Source organism: Carassius gibelio, chromosome B9 (assembly GCF_023724105.1).
Source record: "Carassius gibelio isolate Cgi1373 ecotype wild population from Czech Republic chromosome B9, carGib1.2-hapl.c, whole genome shotgun sequence".
Lineage (NCBI taxonomy): Eukaryota > Metazoa > Chordata > Actinopteri > Cypriniformes > Cyprinidae > Carassius > Carassius gibelio.
The window spans coordinates 1,616,938-1,642,038 of record NC_068404.1 but is presented as its reverse complement, the minus strand read 5'-3'; the positions used below and the strand labels follow the sequence as shown (position 1 = coordinate 1,642,038).

Below are 25,101 nucleotides of genomic sequence, written 5' to 3'. Positions count from 1 at the left end.
GCGCACCTTGGAAGAATTATGGATTTTCGTCCCAGTCTTGCAATTTGACAGCTGCTGCTGTTTTTGCGTTTCTTCAGCAGTGACAGAACGGCTTTTGCTTTCCTAGGGCTAACTTCCAGAGATGAACTCAGTGTGTTCACAAGAAAACTCAAAGGAATCTGCTGGGCTGCGTTAGCTTGGACCAATTCCTCAATCACATTAAAGCCAATTATGGGTTTCTCCAATTCACTGGATGTAATGAGAATTGGTGCCAGCAGGTGTGTGCCCCCTCCTTCAGTCTCAGTGTTTCCAGACAGACAAAATTCCACTTCCATCCAGCCTTCATATGGTATGCTCGTCCCATTTGCCGCTGTGAGGTTGAGTTCTCCCTCCTCAAGTAGCTCTCTCACTGGTCTCACCTCTGTGTCAGGGAGATGTCTCTTCTTCCACTCCGAGCCCACGATTGACACCTGTGACCCTGTGTCCCAAAGCACTGCTGTATTAACACCTCCAAGAGAACATTTCACCAAGCATTTGCGTCCCACCAAACTGGCTGTTTTCTCCTGTTTGTTCGACCATGGTGCTTCAGATAAGCAAGCTTTTGGTAAGCTTTCAATGATGTCTGATGTAATCTCAATCTTACTTGACGTCACATTGGTTACAGTTCGTTTCCGACAACCAGCTGCCCAGTGCTCACTGCTGCCACACTTGTAGCAGTGTTCACATCTTCCCTCTGGGTTGGACTGCTCACATTGGGTACAGCGCCTGGTGCTTGCACGAACAGGTGGAAATCGATTTCGAGTGAATCTCTGGTTACTGTTTCTGATTGTCTGAGGTTGTGATGTTTGAGCAAGGCTCGCTACTTGAGACGTAAGGCTCTGGATTGCTTCACAAATCACTTTGTCTCGTGCATCAAGCTTTTCCATCAGGTTGTTAGGCTTTGGAGCTTTCTCTTTTTTTATAATGACACCTTTATCTTGTTCAGCATGTGCCTGTTCCTCTTCCATCACTGTGGCCACCTTGGCTATTTTTGGTCGAGTGGTTGAGAACTTTGATTTTCGTTCAAGCTCGAGACTATATGACATGTTCATTTTCTCCATAAGCACTTCATCTTCTACGCATGGGTTTTCCAAGTAGGGTTTTAGATCTGTGCGTATGCTGTCATCATGAAGGCCAGTCATAACTGTCTGCAGAAACTGATTCTGGATTAGTTCATAATTATATCTTAATCCTGTCTTTGCATTTTCAGATGCTGACAAAACCCTCTGCCTGAGATCCATGGCTCGAACTAAGAACTGGATAGGCGTTTCCTTGGGTTCTTGAACTGCACGTGTGAGTGAGTGATACAATTCAGTTGGATCCTTTTCTATAAAATGTGCTCTGAGAATTTGTTTAAGGACAGGCAATGTTAAGTCTGTTCTACTCTCCAGATAACTTCTCAAATTGACACCTGGGATGATGGCTTGAATGACTGCCTCAACAATTTCTCCCTCATCATAACCCCTTTTGCATGCCCTGTGAATCTGTCTGTCCAGGCTGGTAAAATTTAATTTGTCTCTCTGGCCAGGTTCACCAATTTGTCCAATTATTTTGAGTTCTTTTTTGTACACTGGATGCACTAGTGTGACATTTTCTCCCGAAACTGATGAATTTGGCATTTTTCGGTCTGTTCTGGCACGTACTGATTCTGTTGCAGTGTTTATCACAGGTGCTTCTGATGCAATTCCACTAACGCCCACAGAGTGGTGCTCCAGGTCAACTTTTTGCTGCCCCTCGTTGGTTTGCTCATTTTCTCCACTGGATGATCTCTCGGTTTTCTCTTCATCAACATTTATCAAACTGTCAATTTTTCCCTTTGTATCTAATAACATAGATAGTCCTTCATCTTCAAGTGAAACAACATCATCTCCCTCTAAATACTGCAGAATACGTCTCCTCAGCGCGCGAGGCGTGTGTGTCTCATCCTCCCTCACATTTAGCATTAACATTTCACACAAATCTCTCAGTTGCGAAGCAGATAACTCGAGCAATTTACCCTCGATTTCATCCAGCGTCTCTTCCCACACAGGCAACATTATGGCCACTCAATGAACAGATTAACTCACTTTTGCAGTTGTTTTTTCGCCGTTTCAAAGCCACTCTCTCCGTGATTCGCGGCTCGTTCTCAGCTCGCGCTGCACTCGCGGCTCGCGGCTCGTTTCATCACTCGATGGCCGCTCTGCACTCGCCGCTCTCTTCCTCCCGAAATCCGTCACAAACCGAGCAGAAACACCAATTTTATGTTGCCCCCTTGGACAATGACAACGACAGCTTTTCTTTTTTTGTAGATTTATTTGCCCCGGTTGTTTTTTCCTCTTTTGTTTTCTGTGACAGATTCTGGGGCTGAAAAGTTTTTACATGAACAAAACGTGTTACCCCTCCTTCTTCTCACAGCGCCCCCAACAGTACATCATTTATGAAACTTTTAACATTTATCCTCTACATTATATTAGTAACAAATATCTACAATAAACACAGACATTAAACAAATTAAATAATTATTTGAGGTCCTTACACCAACAACATGTTTATTAGATCCTGTACCCACTAAATTAACGAAAGAGTTGTTACCTGTAGCTGAAGAACCGCTTCTCAATATCATTTACTCATCGTTATCTTTAGGTCACGTCCCAAAACCATTCAAGCTGGCGGTTATTAAGCCTCTTATTAAGAAACCAAAATTAGATCTTAGTGAACTGGCAAATTATAGGCCTATTTCAAATCTTCCATTTATGTCTAAAATTTTAGAAAAAGTTGTATCTGCTCAATTGAACTCCTTCCTGCAAAAAAATTATCTGTATGAAGAATTTCAGTCAGGTTTCAGCCCCCACCATAGCACCGAAACTGCACTTGTTAAAATAACAAATGACGGGACGGCTTCCGGCACTGAATGGAGTGAACGTGTTTTTTATAGCTCCCCACACGCCTGTGACAATTTCTCTCAGTCTACCTTGTAGTCATTTAAAAAAACTAACGGAAGAATGTTAGGTGGCATCGATGGTGAGTTGAACGATGCAAATATTATTTTTTCTGGGGTGAGCATCCATAATGTTCTCATGGGATGCAATTTTTTGGGGGAGGCGGGTACAGTGGGGTTGTTCGTTCCTTTTTACAAGGTTTGTAACGTTCAGGTTTATGGGAAGGTTACTTATTTTGAGTTTGAGCTGGCAGGTTTAATGTGCAGATTTTATTTAAAAGAATCAGGCAAAATATATTTTATTTTACATAATGATTAACAGAGTGAAGGTTCGTGGTGGCGGCAAACTAAACTTATTAAGCTGGAATGTACGTGGACTTAACAGTCCAGTCAAAAGAGGAAAGGTCTATGCGCATCTTAAAAAATTAGGAGCGGAAATAGTTTTTCTCCAAGAAACGCATATTAAAACAACAACAAAATTTAGTATTAAAGCCCCTTGGATGTCTCAAGTCTACCAGTCAAATTTCACCAACAAAGCTAGAGGAGTAGCAATTGTTATTAAAAAGTCTGTCCCCTTTGTACACAAGCAAACTATTAAAGATAGGAATGGCAGGTATTTAATTGTGTGTGGGGAGATAAATTAATTTCCCATTACTTTAGTGAATGTGTATGGTCCTAATTTTGACGATCCTTTATTTTTTGAAAACGTCTTCAAGATTATACCAGACTTTATGCATTCACAAGTCATCATGGCTGGTGATTACAATTGCGTGTTAAATGCGAGATTAGACACACTTCCCCGGCGAACTGCAATAAGTAAATCTGCTGGTGTATTAAATAATTATATGCGAAAGTTAAATTTGATAGATAGCTGGAGAGTTTTGCATCCCTCTGATCATGATTTTTTATTTTATTCCTCGGTTCATAAAACGTACTCTAGAATTTACTTTTTCCTAATTGATTCCAGATTGTTGCAATATATTGACTCAACTGAATACCATAATAGATTATTATCAGATCATGCTCCTGTTACTCTTAATTTAAATATAAAATTTAGTAGAGGGAATTATTCTCGGAAATTCGATAATATGCTACTGAACGATGACAAATTTTATGAGTATCTTTCTAACAAGTTTGCACTGTTCTTAGAAAATAATGATAAAGGAGATGTATCGGATTCAGTTCTTTGGGAGACAATGAAGGCAGTTATCAGAGGCGATATTATAGCATATCAAACAGTTAAGAATAGAGAGAACAAAGCCAAATTAAATGAAATTGACATACAAGTTACTAAATTAGAGAGTGAATATAGATCAACAAGTTGTGAGACTACTCTTAAGAAAATTGTCGCACTGAGAAGTGAATACAACTCAATTCTTTCTACGAAAGTATCGAAACAACTTAGGTATGTCAGGCAAAGACAGTTTGAAATAGGTGATAAACCTCAAAAATTACTTGCGCGTCAATTAAAGCAATCTCAGGCATCTCGTGCAATACATAAAATAAAATTGAATAATGGAAAAGTAACTGTTGACCCCAAGGAAATTAATCGTTGTTTTGCTAAATTTTATAAAGAAGTCTATGAATCAAAGTGTAAAACAAGCCAAGAGGCAATAGAAGACTTTTTTTCTCAATTGGATCTTCCTATTCTTAGCACTGAAGCAAAACAATCCTTAGATAAAGTAATTACAGAAGAAGAAATAAATGAAGTAATATCTCAGTTACCTACTAATAAATCTGCAGGTCCAGATGGCTTTAGTGCCGAATTCTATAAAAAATTTAGGAGTAGACTTGTACCTTTAATTCAAAGATTGGTTAAAAGTGCAACAACACAAAATAAATTCCCACCAACAATGTATGAAGCGAATATAGTATTAATTCCAAAACCAGGGCGGGACAAGCTGCAAATGTCTTCCTATCGTCCAATTTCTCTAATTTCCACTGAATCTAAGATTATTACCAAAATTCTTGCAAACAGACTGAAAGATTATATCTGCTCTATAATTCATCCAGACCAGACCGGTTTTATGCCAAAGAGACATATACTTTAATTTGAGACGGCTGTTTAATATAATTTATAACAAGAAAAACATAAAGACATGTGTTATTTCATTAGATGCTCAACGAGCCTTCGACCAGTTAGAGTAGAAATACATGATTTCAGTTTTAAAGAAATTTGGATTTGGTTCGGAATTTATTAAATGGATTGAAATAATTTATGCACATCCAGTAGCATCTGTTATTACCAACCAAGACATTTCTAGTCCATTTCAGTTGTCTCGAGGTACACGTCAAGGATGCCCCTTGTCTCCTTTCTTGTTTGATATCTCTATGGAACCATTAGCTGCCTGTATCAGACAACATCCTAGCATTATACTAACAGTGACAGAGGACAGACCCCAATATCTTTCACTGTATGCAGATGATATTCTTCTGTATGTTTCCAACCCTGAAATGTCCATTCCACTACTACTTGAGATAATTGATAAATTTAGCAGTCTTTCTGGATTCACGATTAATTGGGAAAAAAGCGAATTAATGCCAGTCTCTGATGATTTAGATCAAAAATATTTAGCTAGCACCAAATTTAAAATTGCAAATCATTCCTTTAAATATTTGGGTGTAATAATCACCAAAAAACCTGAAATGTTATTAAAATTGAATTATAAAAAGAAAATTGATCAGCTTAAAGATAATATAATGTTTTGGAAGACACTCCCAATGTCCATGGTAGTCAGAATTAACGCTATAAAAATGGTGGTACTTCCAAGATTTTTATATGTATTTCAATCTATTCCTTTCTTTATTCCCCTTAAGTATTTTAAACAGCTAGAATATATTATAAGCAGCTTCATTTGGGATAACAAGACTGCAAGGATTAACAAGAAACATCTAAACAAATCCAAAGATCAAGGAGGGTTTGGGCTTCCCAATTTTACATTTTATTATTGGGCAGCTAACTTAAATACTTTAGCATGGTGGAGAAAGATTGGTTCAGTGGAGTTAGGTGACAAGCCAGAATGGTTAGCAATTGAAGAAGCTTCTTGTAATAAGACATCATTAACAGCTCTGCTTAACAGTCCTAACAAAATTGAACTCAAAAATATCAATGGTAACATAATTATTTCAAATCTAATTAAAATATGGAAACAAATCAAGGTATATTTGAAAATTCCAGATTTGTATCTGGATACCCCAATCTGTAATAATCATGCTTTCCCTCCGGGATTACATGATAAGACCTTTTTCAGTGGAAACATATGGGTATAGTAACAATACAAGATCTTTATAGGGAAGGTACATTTAGTTCTTTTGAAAAACTAAAACAATTTTATGATCTTGTTCCCGCTCATTTTTTTCGTTACTTGCAAGTCAGAGACTTCCTTAGGAAGCATATTTCAGACTTTGAAACTCTGAATTTAAATCCAACTTTAGAGAATATTGCTAGTATACACTCTGGTGCGAGAGGTACCGTGTCAAACTTTTATAAATTATTGGTAGAAAAGGTGGACAATAACACTCACAAAATAAAACATGATTGGGAAGAAGAAATGGGTTTTAATATTCATGTTGACATGTGGAATGAGTGTTTAAGAAATATACATACCTGTTCTGTAAATGCTAGACATAATCTGATTCAATTCAAGATAATTCATAGGCTTCATTATTCTAAATCAAAGCTTCATAAAATTTATCCCACTATCTCTCCACTCTGTAATAAATGTAAAACATTAGAAGGTACCTTGTTTAATTCTTTATGGTCATGTATTAAGATTCAGCCATTTTGGAAATGTATATTTAAATTTCTGTCTGAAGTATATTCTGTCGACTTGGAACCTGAGCCCTGTATTGGACTTCTAGGTGCAGAGAATGCCTTTTGTAGTAAATATCAAACACAGGCCATTTCGCTTTGCATGTTGCTCGCTAAAAAGCTAATCTTACAGATGTGGAAATCAGATTCTGTTCCTACGTTTGAGATGTTGGCAAGGGAACTAGGAAATGTGTTACATCTTTATATTTATATTATTTATATTATATTTAGATTTATATTAAAAGATAAATTATACATTTTTATCAAGATCTGGAAACCAGTAAAACTGTTCTTACATGCAGTAAGTGTTTTAATATAAGTTTTAAATTTCTTGGCTTCAAAGTTATTTATAGTATACAGCTAAGAGTGTTTGTTGTTGCATTATTCTTGTATAGTAGCTACCCGGTGACATTGTATATGTGTTGTTTCAAGAAATTGAATAAAGAGATGAGAAAAAAAAAAAAAATAAATAAAAAATAACAAATGACCTGCTTCTTGCGACAGATCAAGGCTGCATCTCATTGCTAGTTTTACTTGATCTTAGTGCTACATTCAACACCATAGATCATGACATACTCATAGATCAATTACTAATCTATAGAGGCATTCAAGGGCAGGCTCTAAGATGGTTTAGATCCTACCTGTCCGATCGCTACCATTTTCTTTATTTAAATGGGGAATCATCTCATTTATCACCAGTAAAATGTGGAGTGCCACAAGGATCCGTCCTAGGTCCACTTATATTTTCAATATACACGTTGCCCCTTTGTAATATTATTAGAAAATACGGAATTAGCTTCCACTGTTATGCTGATGATACTCAGCTATATATCTCAACGAGACCAGATTCAATTTCTAAATTATCTAATATAACAGAGTGTGTTAAAAATTTTAAAGATTGGATGACCAATAATTTTATCCTATTAAATTCGGATAAGACAGAGATATTAAATATTGCAACAAAAAAATGTATACAGAATCTTGTAATTACAGTCTGCAACTAGACGGATGTACTGTTACTACCTCTACAGTCAAAAATCTGGGTGTTATATTAGACAGCAACTTGTCTTTTGAAAATCATATTTCCCATCTTACAAAAATTGCATTCTTCCATCTTAGAAACATTGCCAAGCTATGAAACACGTTATCGGTTTCTGAAGCAGAAAAGCTAGTTCATACATTCATGACCTCTAGACTGGACTATTGTAATGCACTTCTAGGTGGTTGTCCTGCCTCGTCAATAAACAAGCTACAGGTAGTCCAAAATTCAGCAGCTAGAGTCTTTACCAGGTCAAGAAAATATGATCATATTACCCCAGTTTTACAGTCTCTGCACTGGCTACCTATTGAGTTCCATATCAGTTACAAATTATCATTACTTACCTATAAGGCCCTAAATGGTTCAGCTCCTGCATACCTAACTAGCCTTATACCACGTTATAATTCGTCACGCTCCCTAAGGTCATAAAACGCTGGACTTTCGGTAGTTCCTAGGATAGCAAAGACCTAGGAAGGTAGAGCTTTTTCACATTTGGCTCCCAAACTCTGGAATAGCCTTCCTGATAATGTTCGGGGTTCAGACACACTCTCTGTTTAAATCTATATATTAAAAATGCATCTCTTTCGCCAAGCATTCGAATAATGCAGCTCTTAAATTGTGAGTGTAGTTGCATCTGATCAAATGCGCATTCTTATTCTTTAGCTTGGGTTAAACTAATTAATTTTACTTTGTTGGAACAGCAGCTATGCTAATGATGTCTCTATTTGTTTCTATGTTTTACTACGGGATGTAGGATTTACGTAAGCTCCAGTCTGGATCCAGAACACCTGAGAAGAGATGATGCTGACCCTGATGCTTATCCTGAATCAACAAACAGAACTAACAAATATTGCTACAAGTGTGACTGCACCATAATAATTGCTGTTAATAATATTCACCGTCTGGCTGACTACGTCTTGTATTAATTTTCATACGCGCACAAACTGACAGTCACCACTTATAAGCTACTACTAAATATTGTAGAAACGTTATTTCCTTTAAAGTTGCTTTGTAATGATTTGTATTGTACAAAGCACAAAAAAAAATAATTGAATTTAATTGAAAAGGCCCCCACCTTTCATTTCACCAATGAGAAACCTTTTAGCATGTTGCCTTACTTTTGTTTCACCAATGACAAACCTTTTGGCATGTTCCCCGCCTTTCGTTTCACCAATGAGAAACCTTTTGGCACGTTCCCCGCCTTTCGTTTCACCAATGAGAAACCTTTTGGCGTGTTCCCCGCCTTTCGTTTCACCAATGAGAAACCTTTTGGCATGTTCCCCGCCTTTTGGCATGCCCATTGCTCCTACCTGCATGTAGCTTTTAAATGGTTTTGACTAGGTCCTGAGCTGTGTTTAACAAGAGATTATAAATAATCATACTCTTAAAAGCTATAACCACAAATAAGTAAATATATTAAACTTGTTCTTATGAATATTCATGAGATGATCCAACATATTATAAGTTGTATTATAATGCAGTCCTTATAATGCTTTAAGAATACCCTTATAATGTATAATATGGGCTTCATAGAAAGTGTTAATACAAAAATACTTGAACAGAACAGAATGAAATGGTATTATTCCAGGGCCTGTGCAGACTTCTCAGGTTCATACCTAAAAAATTAAAAAATAAAACAGTAAAGAAAGAAAAACAGAAAAGGCAATTATTTTAAAATACCACTAAAACATTCACAAAAGCATTAAAAAGCATGCATGGTTATAAGTTGTTCCAGTACAAAAATGTCACTCAAAGGTATAGTTATATTAATAAAGGTAATATGAACAAGTTAAAAGTGACACTATTCAGTTTAGAAATGTAATTTTAAAAGTAATATTATTTTATTATTTTTCATTTTGTTATATATTCAATAACACAAGATATTGCTTCACATCAACAGCTTTATTCATGATTCATCTTTTATTTTTCAAAGCTGAACTTTAACAACACAGAATTATGAGAATATTAACCATATTTCATCAATGAACATAGCCTACAAGTAAAATCACAGATAACACATTTTGCCAGTGGAAAATAAATGGTGTAAATATAAAAATACAATTTTAAAAGAGTTAATGTACTTAATTAGAAAGACTATACAACAATATTCAGAGAACACATATCATCTCAAAACATAAAATGTTCTTCTTTATGGCAATGACTCTTCCCGCCTGCCTCATGATGGTCCAGCCGGTCGGCCAGCAAAAAACACTTTGAGGTACTTATGAATAAATAAAATAGGATTCTTCATAAAATAAATAATCTTATATTGTTACATTATGATATAACCCTTAATGAATAAAACATGAAATACATACAATTAAATCAATTTAATTATTAGGGTTATGTAGCTACACTCTAAAAATGGCTGGGTTAAAAATAACCCAATTGGCAACCCAGCACTGGGTAAATATTGGACAGAACACATGCTGGGTTAAAGTAACCCAGCATGCTGGTTTACACATTTTAACCCAGCATGCTGGGTTATTGAGAAAACCCAAGATAGAGTCATTTTTACCATTTGTGGGTTTGCATTTTTATGATTCTGGGTTATTCTTGCTGGGTTATTCTCATAATTTCACTTTTGCTTAACAAAGCAATCATGGATTAATAAATAATGAAAAATACAGGTTATTTAGACTGTTTAAAAATATTTTTAATGCCATCTGACATTCAAAATTTTTTTACCAATGACAAACAACATGGAATTTTCCCTTTTTTTGTTTCCAGCAAATGCAAAATAAATAAATAAAAATCACAGAAATACAGTTGCAATAAATAAGAAAATTATTTCTGAATGACCTGTGTCTAGCTGTTTAACTATTACATTTTGAGATTTTTAGCTATTTAAATACACAGTGAAATGACATTGACAATTAACATTTTTAAATTTAAATGTAAAATCATTTAAAGATGTCCTTAAATTTATATCAAGTATATAAAGACTCCTACGTAGGTAGATGTGCACTGCTTAGGGTAGTTCAACATATAGTTCACCCAAAAATGAAAATTCTGTCATTTATTACTCAACTTCATGTCGTTACAAACCCATAAGCCCTTTGTTCATCTTCAGAACACAAGTTAAGATATTTTCGTTGATATTCGAGAGCTTTCAGACCAGGGTGAATAATTAGTGACAATTTTCATTTTTGGGTGAACTATTGTCAAACACTTAAGCTCTGAAGCAAAGATCTACACCTCAGAGCAGTGTACTCCATTATAGAGCCTGTCTATGGACGGACAATTTTCAAAAGGAATTGCTAATTATATTTTCAATTGCGTTTTCCACATTTGGATTGTGACAAATTGTGACAATCCAAACACAATTGCAAATCTTGAACAAAAACACTGTTTCAAAAACACTGAACAAAAATTACGGTTTCAGTTTAGTGACTGCCAAATTTCAAATGGAAAAACAAAGTCAGTTTGTAGCTGTATTTTCCATGTATTATGAGTAATAAGCCTGTCATATCGATCAAATACTGCATCATAGCAGCTTTACAGTATTGAATAGGAAAATAGTGTGTAATAATGCAAAGGGACAAAAGTAAACACTCAGTTTTCAGTTAAAGTCAATTCGTCATTGATTCAGTGATGTATCGTCCCTCTGTGCAATCAAGTGGATGATATCGCTTGATATTAATTGTCCCCAACTAAAGAAAAACAAGGAACAAAAACTCCATCGTTAACAGGATGGAGAAAAAAACCTTGGGAGAAACCAGGCTCAGTTGGGGGCCAGTTCTCCTCTGACCAGACGAAACCAGTAGTTCAATTCCAGACTGCAGCAAAGTCAGATTGTGCAGAAGAATCATCTGTTTCCTGTGGTCTTGTCCTGGTGCTCCTCTGTGACAAGGTCTTTACAGGGGATCTGTATCTGGGCTCTAGTTGTCCTGGTCTCCGCTGTCTTTCAGGGATGTAGAGGTCCTTTCTAGATGATGATCTCCATCTGGTCTGGATACGTACTGGATACGGGTGGCTACGGTGACCTTGGAATAAGAGAGAAACAGACTAATGTTAGCATAGATGCAACATAAGAACAAGTACATGAGGTTTTATGAATTACCATGTCTGTTTTTTCACTGTGTCGCACATGTTACCTGCCAAAACTCAAATGGAATTTTTAGCATCTGAATTTCCAATGCCTCACATTGAAAACTGTCAATTTTTGTCAGAGGTGGGACCATACTATGGAGAGTGTTTGTATTGGGAGGTGACGTCACTCAAAGACAACTGTGCAAAATTCTTTGAACAATGGAGGTTAAGGCACTACTAAAGGCAGCTGCCGCTCCGAGAGATGCGTGTTAAAGAACAGACAGTGCAACCCGGATCTCCCTATATTCTGGGCACCTCACACAATAAATAATTCTGTCATTTTTACCCCAAATGCAGCTACTATCCCCTGCTAACAGTTAGATCCACATGGTACTATTGGTCAATATTCATCATTAACCAAATGCTTTTCACCGGAGGCATAAAATATAGGGTAATATGCAACTAGGTAAATAAGAGTAGAACTGCAATGTTGTTTGCTGACGTGCATCAGAGTGCAAACAGTGAGAGATTTGGGGTAAAAACTACAAAATATCTCCCAATACAAACATGCACCATAGTATAGTCCCACCCTTGACACAAATTGACAGCTTTCTGTGTAAGGCATCTGAAATACAAATGCTTTTCAATTGAGTTTGGACTATTTCACAATGTATATGTCCACATGTGGAAAAATACAATTAAATATACAATTTGCAATTCCTTTTGAAAATAGTTCAGAATATCCTTACCTGTCCATTGATTATGATCAATGCCTGAGAGATCTGCTGTCATTTTTAAATCGCCACGACAATTGGATGGGGTTTTGTGGACTCTGCTCAGTTAAGGAATTTCATGTTTGTTCCAACCTTTAAAATAAAGTTGAAAAAAAAAGAAAAAATACAAATTGTTTTAATAACAGTGATTCAGTTCAATTAACTGTGTGAAGTTAATCATGAAATTGACCCATCATGATTATGAGTTAAATTCACCTATGAGTTGGTCTACAGAAGCAGAATATGATATAGTGATTGGCTGAAAGGTGTGCTTTCAAACTGTCTAATCAATGGGATGTTCCAGTTATTATAAATCACAGTTTTATGTTAATATGCTGGCTATGACTATATCAAACACACACAGTCACTGGCACAGATAAGGGAGATCACACTGCATGTGCGCACACAGACATTTCTATGACAAGTCACGTAGGTAAAACAGTCCATATATAAAAACTTATAGATGTAAGGACAAGTCAAAAACACGATCTGGAAAATTAATATATGATGTTTACGCTCATAAATTAGGTACATTCTGGTGCAGCTTTAACTATAGCACGAAATAAAAATATATGTGCGTTTAAGTTACGTGAGGGTTAACGTTAGTTGATTATCACAGACAAACAATTATGTAAAATGTATAATAAACAAGAACTTACCGTTAGACGCCTCAATAAGACTGCACTCGACCAGTTTTTCTCTCACAAATGTATCCATGCGCTTTTCTGACAGGAAAAAAAACACATTTTGAATTATAATTTGTATGTAAAAAGACTTTATAAACCACAAAAGCATCAAATCACTTCACTAACGCGGCCAGCGTCACTCGCTGTGCGTGCGCGTAACGTTACTTTGAAATGCCCTGAGACGTCGATTCTTTTCCGGGAATCACTTTGTTCGAGAATTACTGAACCGGTTTACTTGAACTGGGTCGTCGGTTCTTTTAGACCTGCGGTCCGACTATATTGTACGTAATTTGTATGATTTAAATGTCGATATGGACAACTGCAGGCGTTTACATTAGAGCAGAAAGTCGTATTCACTTTTTGAACTCATTTGACTCACTTAAATATCAAATTCGCTTTTCAGTGTCAGAAACTACTTTTTCCTCTATTTTCACAGGTATTCGCATATTTCAGCCATCAGTCACTTTCTGAAACCTAATAAAACTTTATTAATCTGTCGTCTCAGATAACGTTACCTACACGATTATGCGAGTCGCGTAAGGTAGGTTGGCCGTTTGAGGTAAACTGTTCATCATTTAACGTAAATAATGTTGGCCTGTAGGCTGTAGACGTTTAACAGTATTGTTGCTGCAAAAAAAAAGTTATAATTCTGCCAATTTAAAATAATTATTATTGAAAACATTAAATAAACTTACCTTAAAACAGTTGAAAGCCGTGGCTTTGCCCCGTTGTTCTTCCAAAGTGACAGTTGGGGAGCGATTTAAACATCTTCAAGGCGCGTTAAATAACCCAGCGCTGGCCTGAAACAACCCAGCGACGCAACCCAGCAGGTTTAACCCAACACCTGGTAAATTGAAACTACCCAAAAGTGTTTAAAAAGAAATTAAATAACCCAACAAAATGACCCAACAGACTCAACCCAGCATTTTGGGTTAAAAAATAACCCAGCCGTTTTTAGAGTGTACCAATAACTGCATAAAAATAAATAATATGAAAAAAATTATGTGACTATAAATATATCCTAATATAGGCCAAATGTGGCCCATCTGGGACCCACAAATAAACAATAATGGGCAGCCTAACTGGGTCCACAACTGTATCCAAGCTGGGCACACATTCAGCCCATCAAAGTCCCCACTCTGAGCCCATGCCCAGTTGACACCCACATAGCCCAGATAAATCCCATGCGGGAGAAAGACAATATCTATTAATATTTTTTTAAACCATTTTAACCATTTCTGAGCATTTTATGGATAGGAATTATTCACAACAATATTCTACAACAACATTACGTTATATATCAAGGTTTTAGTTGAAAACGTGTACAAATATTTATTCCGAAATCATAACATAACACGCGTCGCTATAGCAACTACAATTCGATTCAATTATGCTCGCCTGACGTCGCGTGCGCAAAAGCGCGAGCGCACACATTTATCTTATACATTGAATTTTTATATACTTTTTTATATTAACTTGTGAGATTTATTAATAAAGGCATAAATCAGTATATATCAGAGATGCTATAATGAGCTCTGGTTAAACTGAATTAGAGTTTATTAATCTTTTCAATAGTTTTGAACTCACGCACGCGAATTGTAGTTGCTATAGCGACGCGTGTTATGATCTGATCGATATCTGCTGGTTGAGAGACGAGGCGACTTCAGAGACTTCTGGAGAACATTTTCTGTGCTGAGATTGTGATTTTCGACGGAGTTCAGAGAAGAGACTTTTATTTTAGGAGATCGGAGGATTTTTCTTTGAGTAGAGTTTTATTTTTGAAGGATTTCTGATTATTTCTGAGGAAAGACTTATTCTATTTTTCTCTTCTTATTTCAGATTTTTCTTTCTTTCTTTCTTTCTTTCTGTAATTAATTAATTGATTAATTAATTACCTTTTTGTTGATTAATTTCTTGTTTTGATTGGAGTTTGGAGGAGTTTGTCAATGGCTCATTTGGGTGAAAGACGAGGTGAGTGTTTTAATTTAGTTTGTTTATTATTGGTATGTTATTATAGTACGATGTTGTTCATTGTGTTAATGAAGTGATGTGAATAAATGTGTGCAGGTTAACTCATTTAATCACACATTTCTACCAGCTCACTGATCACATGTATTTTATTCCTTGTGTATGAAAATCAGTGAAATTTGTGTTTAATTCTTTGACACAATTATAACGCTGGCAAATTACAGAGCTGCTTAAATTCAATTCAAGACAATTAAAATGTAAAGTAACCTAATTGGATGTGAGCAGTACCATTGGTGGTTGATTATTAATAAATGTTGCTAATAAAGGCTGTAAGTGTTTGATGTGTGTAATATTGCAGGCTCGGGCCGCTCCAGATCCAGGAGTGCTGCTGTCTCTCAGACGGATGATCAGGAGCTTGAGAGACGTGGCTCTGGTGACGGCGCTCAGGAACCGCTGCCAAACCCAAACCAGCCGCTGAGCCAAGAGCTGCCTGGATACATCGCACCTCTGCCTTCAGAGTTGGCCGTTTCTGTGTCCACAGATCAGCCTCACAGGAAGAGGAAGTGGCAGAGCGGCAGCCAGGAGGATGAGCATCCGTCTCCTTCATACAGAAGAGCTGCCAAACGCTCCCGCAGAGGTCAGATACACTCATATTAAACACCTGATTAAAGACTCACTCAATGATTAGTCACTGAAAATGTTCTTCAGCTGAATTACAGTAACGTTCTGTAACAGGTTTAGATGCTGCAGCATGTTTTCTGTTAAAGACGTTTCTTGTGATCTTGTGTGTTGCAGAAGCGTATGTGAAGGGCCCATTGCTGGGGCAAGGAGGATTCGGCTCTGTGTATGCTGGGACCCGCAGGTCTGATGGACTGCCAGTGAGACATTTTCTTACCTCCTGCAGTTAAACAGCTTTTAGAAATGTTGATGTCAGTAAATGTCCCTCATGGGTGATAATTAGGCAGCGTGGTTTACTGTGCTTCATCTGTCTACAGGTTGCCATCAAGTACGTCTCTAAACGAGGAACACAGAGACTGAGAGTTGTGAGTTGAGAGTGAATCTGTTGCTCTGTTTGGTCTGATTCAGCGCTGGATATAACGGAGCGTTTGTCCTGCAGGAAGGTCAGGGTCGGCTGCCGCTGGAGGTGGCGTTGATGACCCTGGTCAATTCGGCTCCTGCCTGCCCCAACGTCCTGAAGCTGCTGGAGTGGTTTGACCGTCCCAGACGCTACACCATGATCCTGGAGCGCCCGCTTCCTTGCCAAGATCTGGAGAGTTTCTGTGAGGAGAACGGACGCCTGGAGGAGAGTCTGGCCAAGAAAGTGCTGCTGCAGCTGATCACGGCGCTGAAACACTGCGAGAGCCGTGGAGTCCTGCACCGGGACGTCAAACCAGAGAACCTGCTGATCTCCACAGACTCACATGACATCAAGCTGCTGGACTTCGGCTGTGGAGATCTGCTGAAAGACTCGGCCTACAAACACTTTGCAGGTTGGTTTGATCTCCCTGCAGTGATCTGTGTTTGTTTGTGGACTTTTGATGATCGAGCGAAGGGAATCTGTTTGGACTGGGGCCTCTTCAGATGATGTTTGTGGTCTTGTTGGGTCTCTCAGGCACTCTTCAGTACGCCCCTCCTGAGTGGTTTCGGCATCACCGTTATCATGCGGGACCGGCTACGGTTTGGTCAGTGGGGGTGACGCTCTACAACATCCTGTGCAGCTGTTTCCCCTTCAGAGGCGCATTGAGGGTCACCTCCAAAAGCAGACTGCTCTTTCCTAGAGAGCTGTCGACAGGCAAGAGACAGAAATCAGGTCCAGATCCAGGTGAAGCGTGTGGTTTTGTGTTCCTGAACACTGTGTTGTGTGTAACAGAGTGCCGTCAGCTGATTCGCTGGTGCCTCAGTGCAGCGGCATCAGATCGGCCCAGTTTAGACGACATTGAGCGCCACCCCTGGTTACACTGAGCAGGTGGCCAGTGACACACACTTATCTGACTCACAGCAGTCATGGCTGGATTGTCTTGTTAGGATCAGACTAGATAAATGCTTCTGATTGTTTGTATAGGGTGAGCAGGAGTGACACAGGAAGTGCAGAGAACAGCTTCCTGATCACCTACAGAAAGAGCAGAGGATCATGGACTAATGGCCGCCACACAATGAAGGGTTTTGATCCTCTGCTCCAGTCTGTGAGGGGCTCTGTGTGGATGCTGGAGGAGTCTGAACACACAGCAGCTGAAACCTCAGCCCGACGGGCCACAGATCAATATGTGTAGTTTCTCCACAAATACAGTCGAGAGAAGGGAGAAAAGTGTCAAGAAGCAGAACAGGATCAGAAAGAGTCTGGGGCAGAGTGTTAACTAGCATAATGTATTCATGGAAAAAAGTCCACTTGGTGTTAGACAGAATTTAAGTCACCAAAAAATTAAGTAGTAATTCAAGTAGTCCCCACAATGTTTACGAAACAGAAATGTTGAAATTTTACACATTCAAAAGCAATGAATATAATTAAATCAAATTGTGACAAAATGTTAAAGAATGACTTTGCTTTGGCTCATTTTAACAAAGTAACATAAACAAGCAGGAAGCTTACTCAATTAGGCCATAGTCTCTGCTTTTTATTATTTTCATTTTTAGTTTAGTAACTTTAACTTCTGCAATGATTACAATGTGATTTGTGATTGTAACCTTTTTTTTTGCTCATAATACTTGCGTACATTCACTATATTTGTTTAATCCAAATACAAAATGAGGAGATATATAAACTACTGTATACCACAAATCAGTAAAAACATACAGAGATATAAATTCTTGCTCATATCACTCAGCCCTATACAGAACTGTACTGGAGTTTTTCATAAAGTGTACTGGATTTTTTATTTTCTTTCTTTTTAAAAATGTCATAAAAAAATAGCAAAACCTAACTAAACAGCCCCCCTCGACCGCCCGCCACACTGATGGTACTTAAAACTAATTTTCCAAGTTTGGCAGGTCGGCATTTGTACTCTTTTAGTTACAGTCTTGTAACTTGATTTTTCTGGATGTATTTAAATAGTTTTGTATATATATATATATATATATATATATATATATATATATATATATATATATATATATATATATATATATATATTGTTATTATTCAGCTACCATTAGAGCTGCTCAGACATTCTTCTAGTTGTTGTCTATAAAGAAGGAGAAGGAGCCTTTCTCACTCTGTCACTAGTGTGCAGAAAGTTTTATGGCATCAGTTTTCAAAGAAGAGCTCACTTTACCTGGCTGGACATTATGTATATTTACACTTATTAACTGAACAAGTTTTTTAAAGATATTTAGAAAGTTTATTACGTTAATTCAGAGATTTTATTTACATGTATTTATTTTCGTAGGAATCGTTGACTGGAAGTCTGTCGGTCCAGATGTGAGGTGTGATGGCTGCAGATGCATCTACAAAAACACCACTGGATACTGTGGCCAAGAAACGAAGGGGGTCTTCACAGCGTTCTGTTCAGACGAAGAGCTTGCTGGCTTCTGTTCTATAGACTGCTACTTCCGCATAAATGAATGAATGAATGATTGGTTTATTTATTTATTTATTTTATTTGACTTGAATTGGCAACTGAAACTAAAATCTAAATAAATGTTTTAGTGGATAAAGCTGTGTCTGCTTCCTTTATTAAAAAGGTTAAGCATTATTCTTTGATAAAGCTTTGTCTGTTTGCTAAATTGGTTAATGTCACTTGACAGAGGTTAACTAAACTCTTATGACACTTTTTTTGTTTTGTCAACTATATATTTTTCTCTATCAGGCAGAAGGCCTCCAGAATTCTTAAAAGAATTTGCAGATTTCCTCCCAGACCTTCTGGTTACAGTTGATAAGTTGCTAATCATGGGAGATTTTAATATTCACGTTGACAATTCAAATGATGCATTAGGACTTGCGTTTACTGACCTAATAAACTCTTTTGGAGTCAAGCAAAATGTCACCGAGCCCACTCATCGTTTTAATCATCGCTAGATTTAATTATATCGCATGGAATCGATCTTACTGATATAGAAATCGTATAAAAAATTGTATAAGTGTTGTTTCAAGAAATTGAATAAAGAGATGAGAAAAAAATAAATAAACAACAAATGACCTGCTTCTTGCGACAGTTCAAGGCTGCATCTCATTGCTAGTTTTACTTGATCTTAGTGCTACATTCAACACCATAGATCATGACATACTCATAGATCAATTACTAATCTATAGAGGCATTCAAGGGCAGGCTCTAAGATGGTTTAGATCCTACCTGTCCGATCGCTACCATTTTCTTTATTTAAATGGGGAATCATCTCATTTATCACCAGTAAAATGTGGAGTGCCACAAGGATCCGTCCTAGGTCCACTTATATTTTCAATATACATGTTGCCCCTTTGTAATATTATTAGAAAATATGGAATTAGCTTCCACTGTTATGCTGATGATACTCAGCTATATATCTCAACGAGACCAGATTCAACTTCTAAATTATCTAATAACAGAGTGTGTTAAAAATGTAAAAGATTGGATGACCAATAATTTTATCCTATTAAATTCGGATAAGACAGAGATATTAAATATTGCAACAACAAAAAAACGTACACAGAATCTTGTAATTACAGTCTGCAACTAGACGGATGTACTGTTACTACCTCTACAGTCAAAAATCTGGGTGTTATATTAGAAAGCAACTTGTCTTTTGAAAATCATATTTCCCATGTTACAAAAATTGCATTCTTCCATCTTAGAAACATTGCCAAGCTATGAAACACGTTATCGGTTTCTGAAGCAGAAAAGCTAGTTCATACATTCATGACCTCTAGACTGGACTATTGTAATGCACTTCTAGATGGTTGTCCTGCTTCTTCAATAAACAAGCTACAGGTAGTCCAAAATTCAGCAGCTAGAGTCTTTACCAGGTCAAGAAAATATGATCATATTACCCCAGTTTTACAGTCTCTGCACTGGCTACCTATTGAGTTCCATATCAGTTACAAATTATCATTACTTACCTATAAGGCCCTAAATGGTTTAGCTCCTGCATACCTAACTAGCCTTATACCACGTTATAATTCGTCACGCTCCCTAAGGTCATAAAACGCTGGACTTTCGGTAGTTCCCAGGATAGCAAAGTCCTAGGAAGGTAGAGCTTTTTCACATTTGGCTCCCAAACTCTGGAATAGCCTTCCTGATAATGTTCAGGGTTCAGACACACTCGCTCTGTTTAAATCTATATATTAAAAATGCATCTCTTTCGCCAAGCATTCGAATAATGCAGCTCTTAAATTGTGAGTGTAGTTGCATCTGATCAAATGCGCATTCTTATTCTTTAGCTTGGGTTAAACTAATTAATTTTACTTTGTGGAACAGCAGCTATGCTGATGATGTCTCTATTTGTTTCTATGTTTTACTACGGGATGTAGGATTTACACAAGCTCCAGTCTGGATCCAGAACACCTGAGAAGAGATGATGCTGACCCTGATGCTTATCCTGAATCAACAAACAGAACTAACAAATATTGCTACAAGTGTGACTGCATCATAATAATTGCTGTTAATAATATTCACCGTCTGGCTGACTACGTCTTGTATTAATTTTTCTGAAAAATCCTGTCATACGCGCACAAACTGACAGTCACCACTTATAAGCTACTACTAAATATTGTAGAAACGTCATTTCCTTTAAAGTTGCTTTGTAATGATTTGTATTGTACAAAGCACAAAAAAATAAATAATTGAATTTAATTGAAAAGGCCCCCACCTTTCATTTCACCAATGAGAAACCTTTTAGCATGTTGCCTTACTTTTGTTTCATCAATGACAAACCTTTTGTCATGTTCCCCGCCTTTCGTTTGACTAATGAGAAACCATTTGGCCCTTTACCTGCCTTTCGTTTGACTAATGAGAAACCTTTTGGCATGTTCCCCGCCTTTCGTTTCACCAATGAGAAACCTTTTGGCACGTTCCCCGCCTTTCGTTTCACCAATGAGAAACCTTTTGGCACGTTCCCCCGCCTTTCGTTTCACCAATGAGAAACCTTTCGGCACGTTCCCCGCCTTTCGTTTCACCAATGAGAAGCATTTGACTAATGAGAAACCTTTTGGCATGCCCATTGCTCCTACCTGCATGTAGCTTTTAAATGGTTTTGACTAGGTCCTGAGCTGTGTTTAACAAGAGATTATAAATAATCATACTCTTAAAAGCTATAACCACAAATAAGTAATATATATTAAACTTGTTCTTATGAATATTCATGAGATGATCCAACATATTCATAATGCAGTTGTATCATAATGCAGTCCTTATAATGCTTTAAGAATACCCTTATAATGTATAATATGGGCTTCATAGAAAGTGTTAATACAAAAATACTTGAACAGAACAGAATGAAATGGTATTATTCCAGGGCCTGAACAATTAAATCTATTTAATTATTAGGGTTATGTAGCTACCCATAACTGCATAAAAATAAATAATGTGAAAAATATTATGTAACTATAAATATATCCTAATATAGCCCAAATGTGGCCCATCTGGGACCCACAAATAAACAATGGTGGGCAGCCTAACTGGGTCCACAACTGTATCCAAGCTGGGCACACATTCAGCCCATCAAAGTCCCCACTCTGAGCCCATGCCCAGTTGACACCCACATAGCCCAGATAAATCCCATGCGGGAGAAAGACAATATCTATTAATATTTTTTTTTAACCATTTCTGAGCACTTTATGGTTAGGAATTACTCAAAACAATATTCTACAACAACATTACGTTATATCTCAAGGTTTTAGTTGAAAACGTGTACAAACATTTATGCCGAAATCATATCATAACACGCGTCGCTATAGCAACTACAATTCGATTCAATTATGCTCGCCTGACGTCGCGTGCGCAAAAGCGCGAGCGCACACATTTATCTTATACATTGAATTTTTATATACTTTTTATATTAACTTGTGAGATTTATTAATAAAGGCATAAATCAGTATATATCAGAGATGCTATAATGAGCTCTGGTTAAACTGAATTAGAGTTTATTAAGGTTTTCAATAGTTTTGAACTCACGCACGCGAATTGTAGTTGCTATAGCGACGCGTGTTATGATCTGATCAATATCTGCTGGTTGAGAGACGAGGCGACTTCAGAGACTTCTGGAGAACATTTTCTGTGCTGAGATTGTGATTTTCGACGGAGTTCAGAGAAGAGACTTTTATTTTAGGAGATCGGAGGATTTTTCTTTGAGTAGAGTTTTATTTTTGAAGGATTTCTGATTATTTCTGAGGAAAGACTTATTCTATTTTTCTCTTCTTATTTCAGATTTTTCTTTCTTTCTTTATTTCTGTAATTAATTAATTGATTAATTAATTACCTTTTTGTTGATTAATTTCTTGTTTTGATTGGAGTTTGGAGGAGTTTGTCAATGGCTCATTTGGGTGAAAGACGAGGTGAGTGTTTTAATTTAGTTTGTTTATTATTGGTATGTTATTATAGTACGATGTTGTTCATTGTGTTAATGAAGTGATGTGAAGAAATGTGTGCAGGTTAATTCATTTAATCACACATTTATACCAGCTCACTGATCACATGTATTTTATTCCTTGTGTATGAAAATCAGTGAAATTTGTGTTTAATTCTTTGACACAATTATAACGCTGGCAAATTACAGAGCTGCTCAAATGCAATTCAAGACAATTAAAATGTAAAGTAACCTAATTGGATGTGAGCAGTACCATTGGTGGTTGATTATTAATAAATGTTGCTAATAAAGGCTGTAAGTGTTTGATGTGTGTAATATTGCAGGCTCGGGCCGCTCCAGATCCAGGAGTGCTGCTGTCTCTCAGACGGATGATCAGGAGCTTGAGAGACGTGGCTCTGGTGACGGCGCTCAGGAACCGCTGCCAAACCCAAACCAGCCGCTGAGCCAAGAGCTGCCTGGATACATCGCACCTCTGCCTTCAGAGTTGGCCGTTTCTGTGTCCACAGATCAGCCTCACAGGAAGAGGAAGTGGCAGAGCGGCAGCCAGGAGGATGAGCATCCGTCTCCTTCATACAGAAGAGCTGCCAAACGCTCCCGCAGAGGTCAGATACACTCATATTAAACACCTGATTAAAGACTCAATCAATGATTAGTCACTGAAAATGTTCTTCAGCTGAATTACAGTAACGTTCTGTAACAGGTTTAGATGCTGCAGCATGTTTTCTGTTAAAGACGTTTCTTGTGATCTTGTGTGTTGCAGAAGCGTATGTGAAGGGCCCATTGCTGGGGCGAGGAGGATTCGGCTCTGTGTATGCTGGGACCCGCAGGTCTGATGGACTGCCAGTGAGACATTTTCTTACCTCCTGCAGTTAAACAGCTTTTAGAAATGTTGATGTCAGTAAATGTCCCTCGTGGGTGATAATTAGCCAGCGTGGTTTACTGTGCTTCATCTGTCTACAGGTTGCCATCAAGTACGTCTCTAAACGAGGAACACAGAGACTGAGAGTTGTGAGTTGAGAGTGAATCTGTTGCTCTGTTTGGTCTGATTCAGCGCTGGATATAACGGAGCGTTTGTCCTGCAGGAAGGTCAGGGTCGGCTGCCGCTGGAGGTGGCGTTGATGACCCTGGTCAATTCGGCTCCTGCCTGCCCCAACGTCCTGAAGCTGCTGGAGTGGTTTGACCATCCCAGACGCTACACCATGATCCTGGAGCGCCCGCTTCCTTGCCAAGATCTGGAGAGTTTCTGTGAGGAGAACGGACGCCTGGAGGAGAGTCTGGCCAAGAAAGTGCTGCTGCAGCTGATCACGGCGCTGAAACACTGCGAGAGCCGTGGAGTCCTGCACCGGGACGTCAAACCAGAGAACCTGCTGATCTCCACAGACTCACATGACATCAAGCTGCTGGACTTCGGCTGTGGAGATCTGCTGAAAGACTCGGCCTACAAACACTTTGCAGGTTGGTTTGATCTCCCTGCAGTGATCTGTGTTTGTTTGTGGACTTTTGATGATCGAGCGAAGGGAATCTGTTTGGACTGGGGCCTCTTCAGATGATGTTTGTGGTCTTGTTGGGTCTCTCAGGCACTCTTCAGTACGCCCCTCCTGAGTGGTTTCGGCATCACCGTTATCATGCGGGACCGGCTACAGTTTGGTCAGTGGGGGTGACGCTCTACAACATCCTGTGCAGCTGTTTCCCCTTCAGAGGCGCATTGAGGGTCACCTCCAAAAGCAGACTGCTCTTTCCTAGAGAGCTGTCGACAGGCAAGAGACAGAAATCAGGTCCAGATCCAGGTAAAGCGTGTGGTTTTGTGTTCCTGAACACTGTGTTGTGTGTAACAGAGTGCCGTCAGCTGATTCGCTGGTGCCTCAGTGCAGCGGCATCAGATCGGCCCAGTTTAGACGACATTGAGCGCCACCCCTGGTTACACTGAGCAGGTGGCCAGTGACACACACTTATCTGACTCACAGCAGTCATGGCTGGATTGTCTTGTTAGGATCAGACAAGATAAATGCTTCTGATTGTTTGTATAGGGTGAGCAGGAGTGACACAGGAAGTGCAGAGAACAGCTTCCTGATCACCTACAGAAAGAGCAGAGGATCATGGACTAATGGCCGCCACACAATGAAGGGTTTTGATCCTCTGCTCCAGTCTGTGAGGGGCTCTGTGTGGATGCTGGAGGAGTCTGAACACACAGCAGCTGAAACCTCAGCCCGACGGGCCACAGATCAATATGTGTAGTTTCTCCACAAATACAGTCGAGAGAAGGGAGAAAAGTGTCAAGAAGCAGAACAGGATCAGAAAGAGTCTGGGGCAGAGTGTTAACTAGCATAATGTATTCATGGAAAAAAGTCCACTTGGTGTTAGAC

General features: G+C 38.2%; 2 protein-coding genes and 1 long non-coding RNA gene across 4 annotated transcripts; 2 read left to right on the top strand and 1 right to left on the bottom strand.

Annotated features, from left to right (window-relative positions):
- Nucleotides 1-10,139: 10,139 nt before the first annotated feature.
- On the bottom strand, nucleotides 10,140-14,238 carry LOC127964434 (uncharacterized). Its single transcript, XR_008155044.1, has 4 exons — nucleotides 13,972-14,238; nucleotides 13,250-13,315; nucleotides 12,567-12,683; nucleotides 10,140-11,771 (listed from the first exon to the last, which is right to left on the bottom strand). It is a non-coding gene; the product is annotated as an uncharacterized LOC127964434 (long non-coding RNA).
- Nucleotides 14,239-16,382: 2,144 nt separating this feature from the next.
- Nucleotides 16,383-17,732, top strand: LOC127964429 (serine/threonine-protein kinase pim-3-like). Its single transcript, XM_052564654.1, has 2 exons — nucleotides 16,383-16,734; nucleotides 16,857-17,732. Exons 1-2 carry the CDS (start codon nucleotides 16,398-16,400, stop codon nucleotides 17,204-17,206), a joined length of 687 nt encoding a protein of 228 aa, XP_052420614.1. The 5' UTR covers nucleotides 16,383-16,397; the 3' UTR covers nucleotides 17,207-17,732.
- A 4,641-nt stretch (nucleotides 17,733-22,373) lies between these two features.
- Nucleotides 22,374-24,676, top strand: LOC127964408 (serine/threonine-protein kinase pim-3-like). 2 transcript variants are annotated; one of them, XM_052564632.1, is made up of 7 exons: nucleotides 22,374-22,706; nucleotides 23,062-23,340; nucleotides 23,499-23,581; nucleotides 23,699-23,746; nucleotides 23,821-24,193; nucleotides 24,316-24,495; nucleotides 24,574-24,676. In XM_052564632.1, exons 1-7 carry the CDS (start codon nucleotides 22,682-22,684, stop codon nucleotides 24,663-24,665), a joined length of 1,080 nt encoding a protein of 359 aa, XP_052420592.1. In that variant the 5' UTR covers nucleotides 22,374-22,681; the 3' UTR covers nucleotides 24,666-24,676. The 2 variants fall into 2 exon arrangements, with proteins under 2 accessions (XP_052420592.1, XP_052420591.1); XM_052564631.1 differs by having other exon boundaries at nucleotides 22,402-22,706; nucleotides 24,316-24,665.
- Nucleotides 24,677-25,101: the final 425 nt, after the last annotated feature.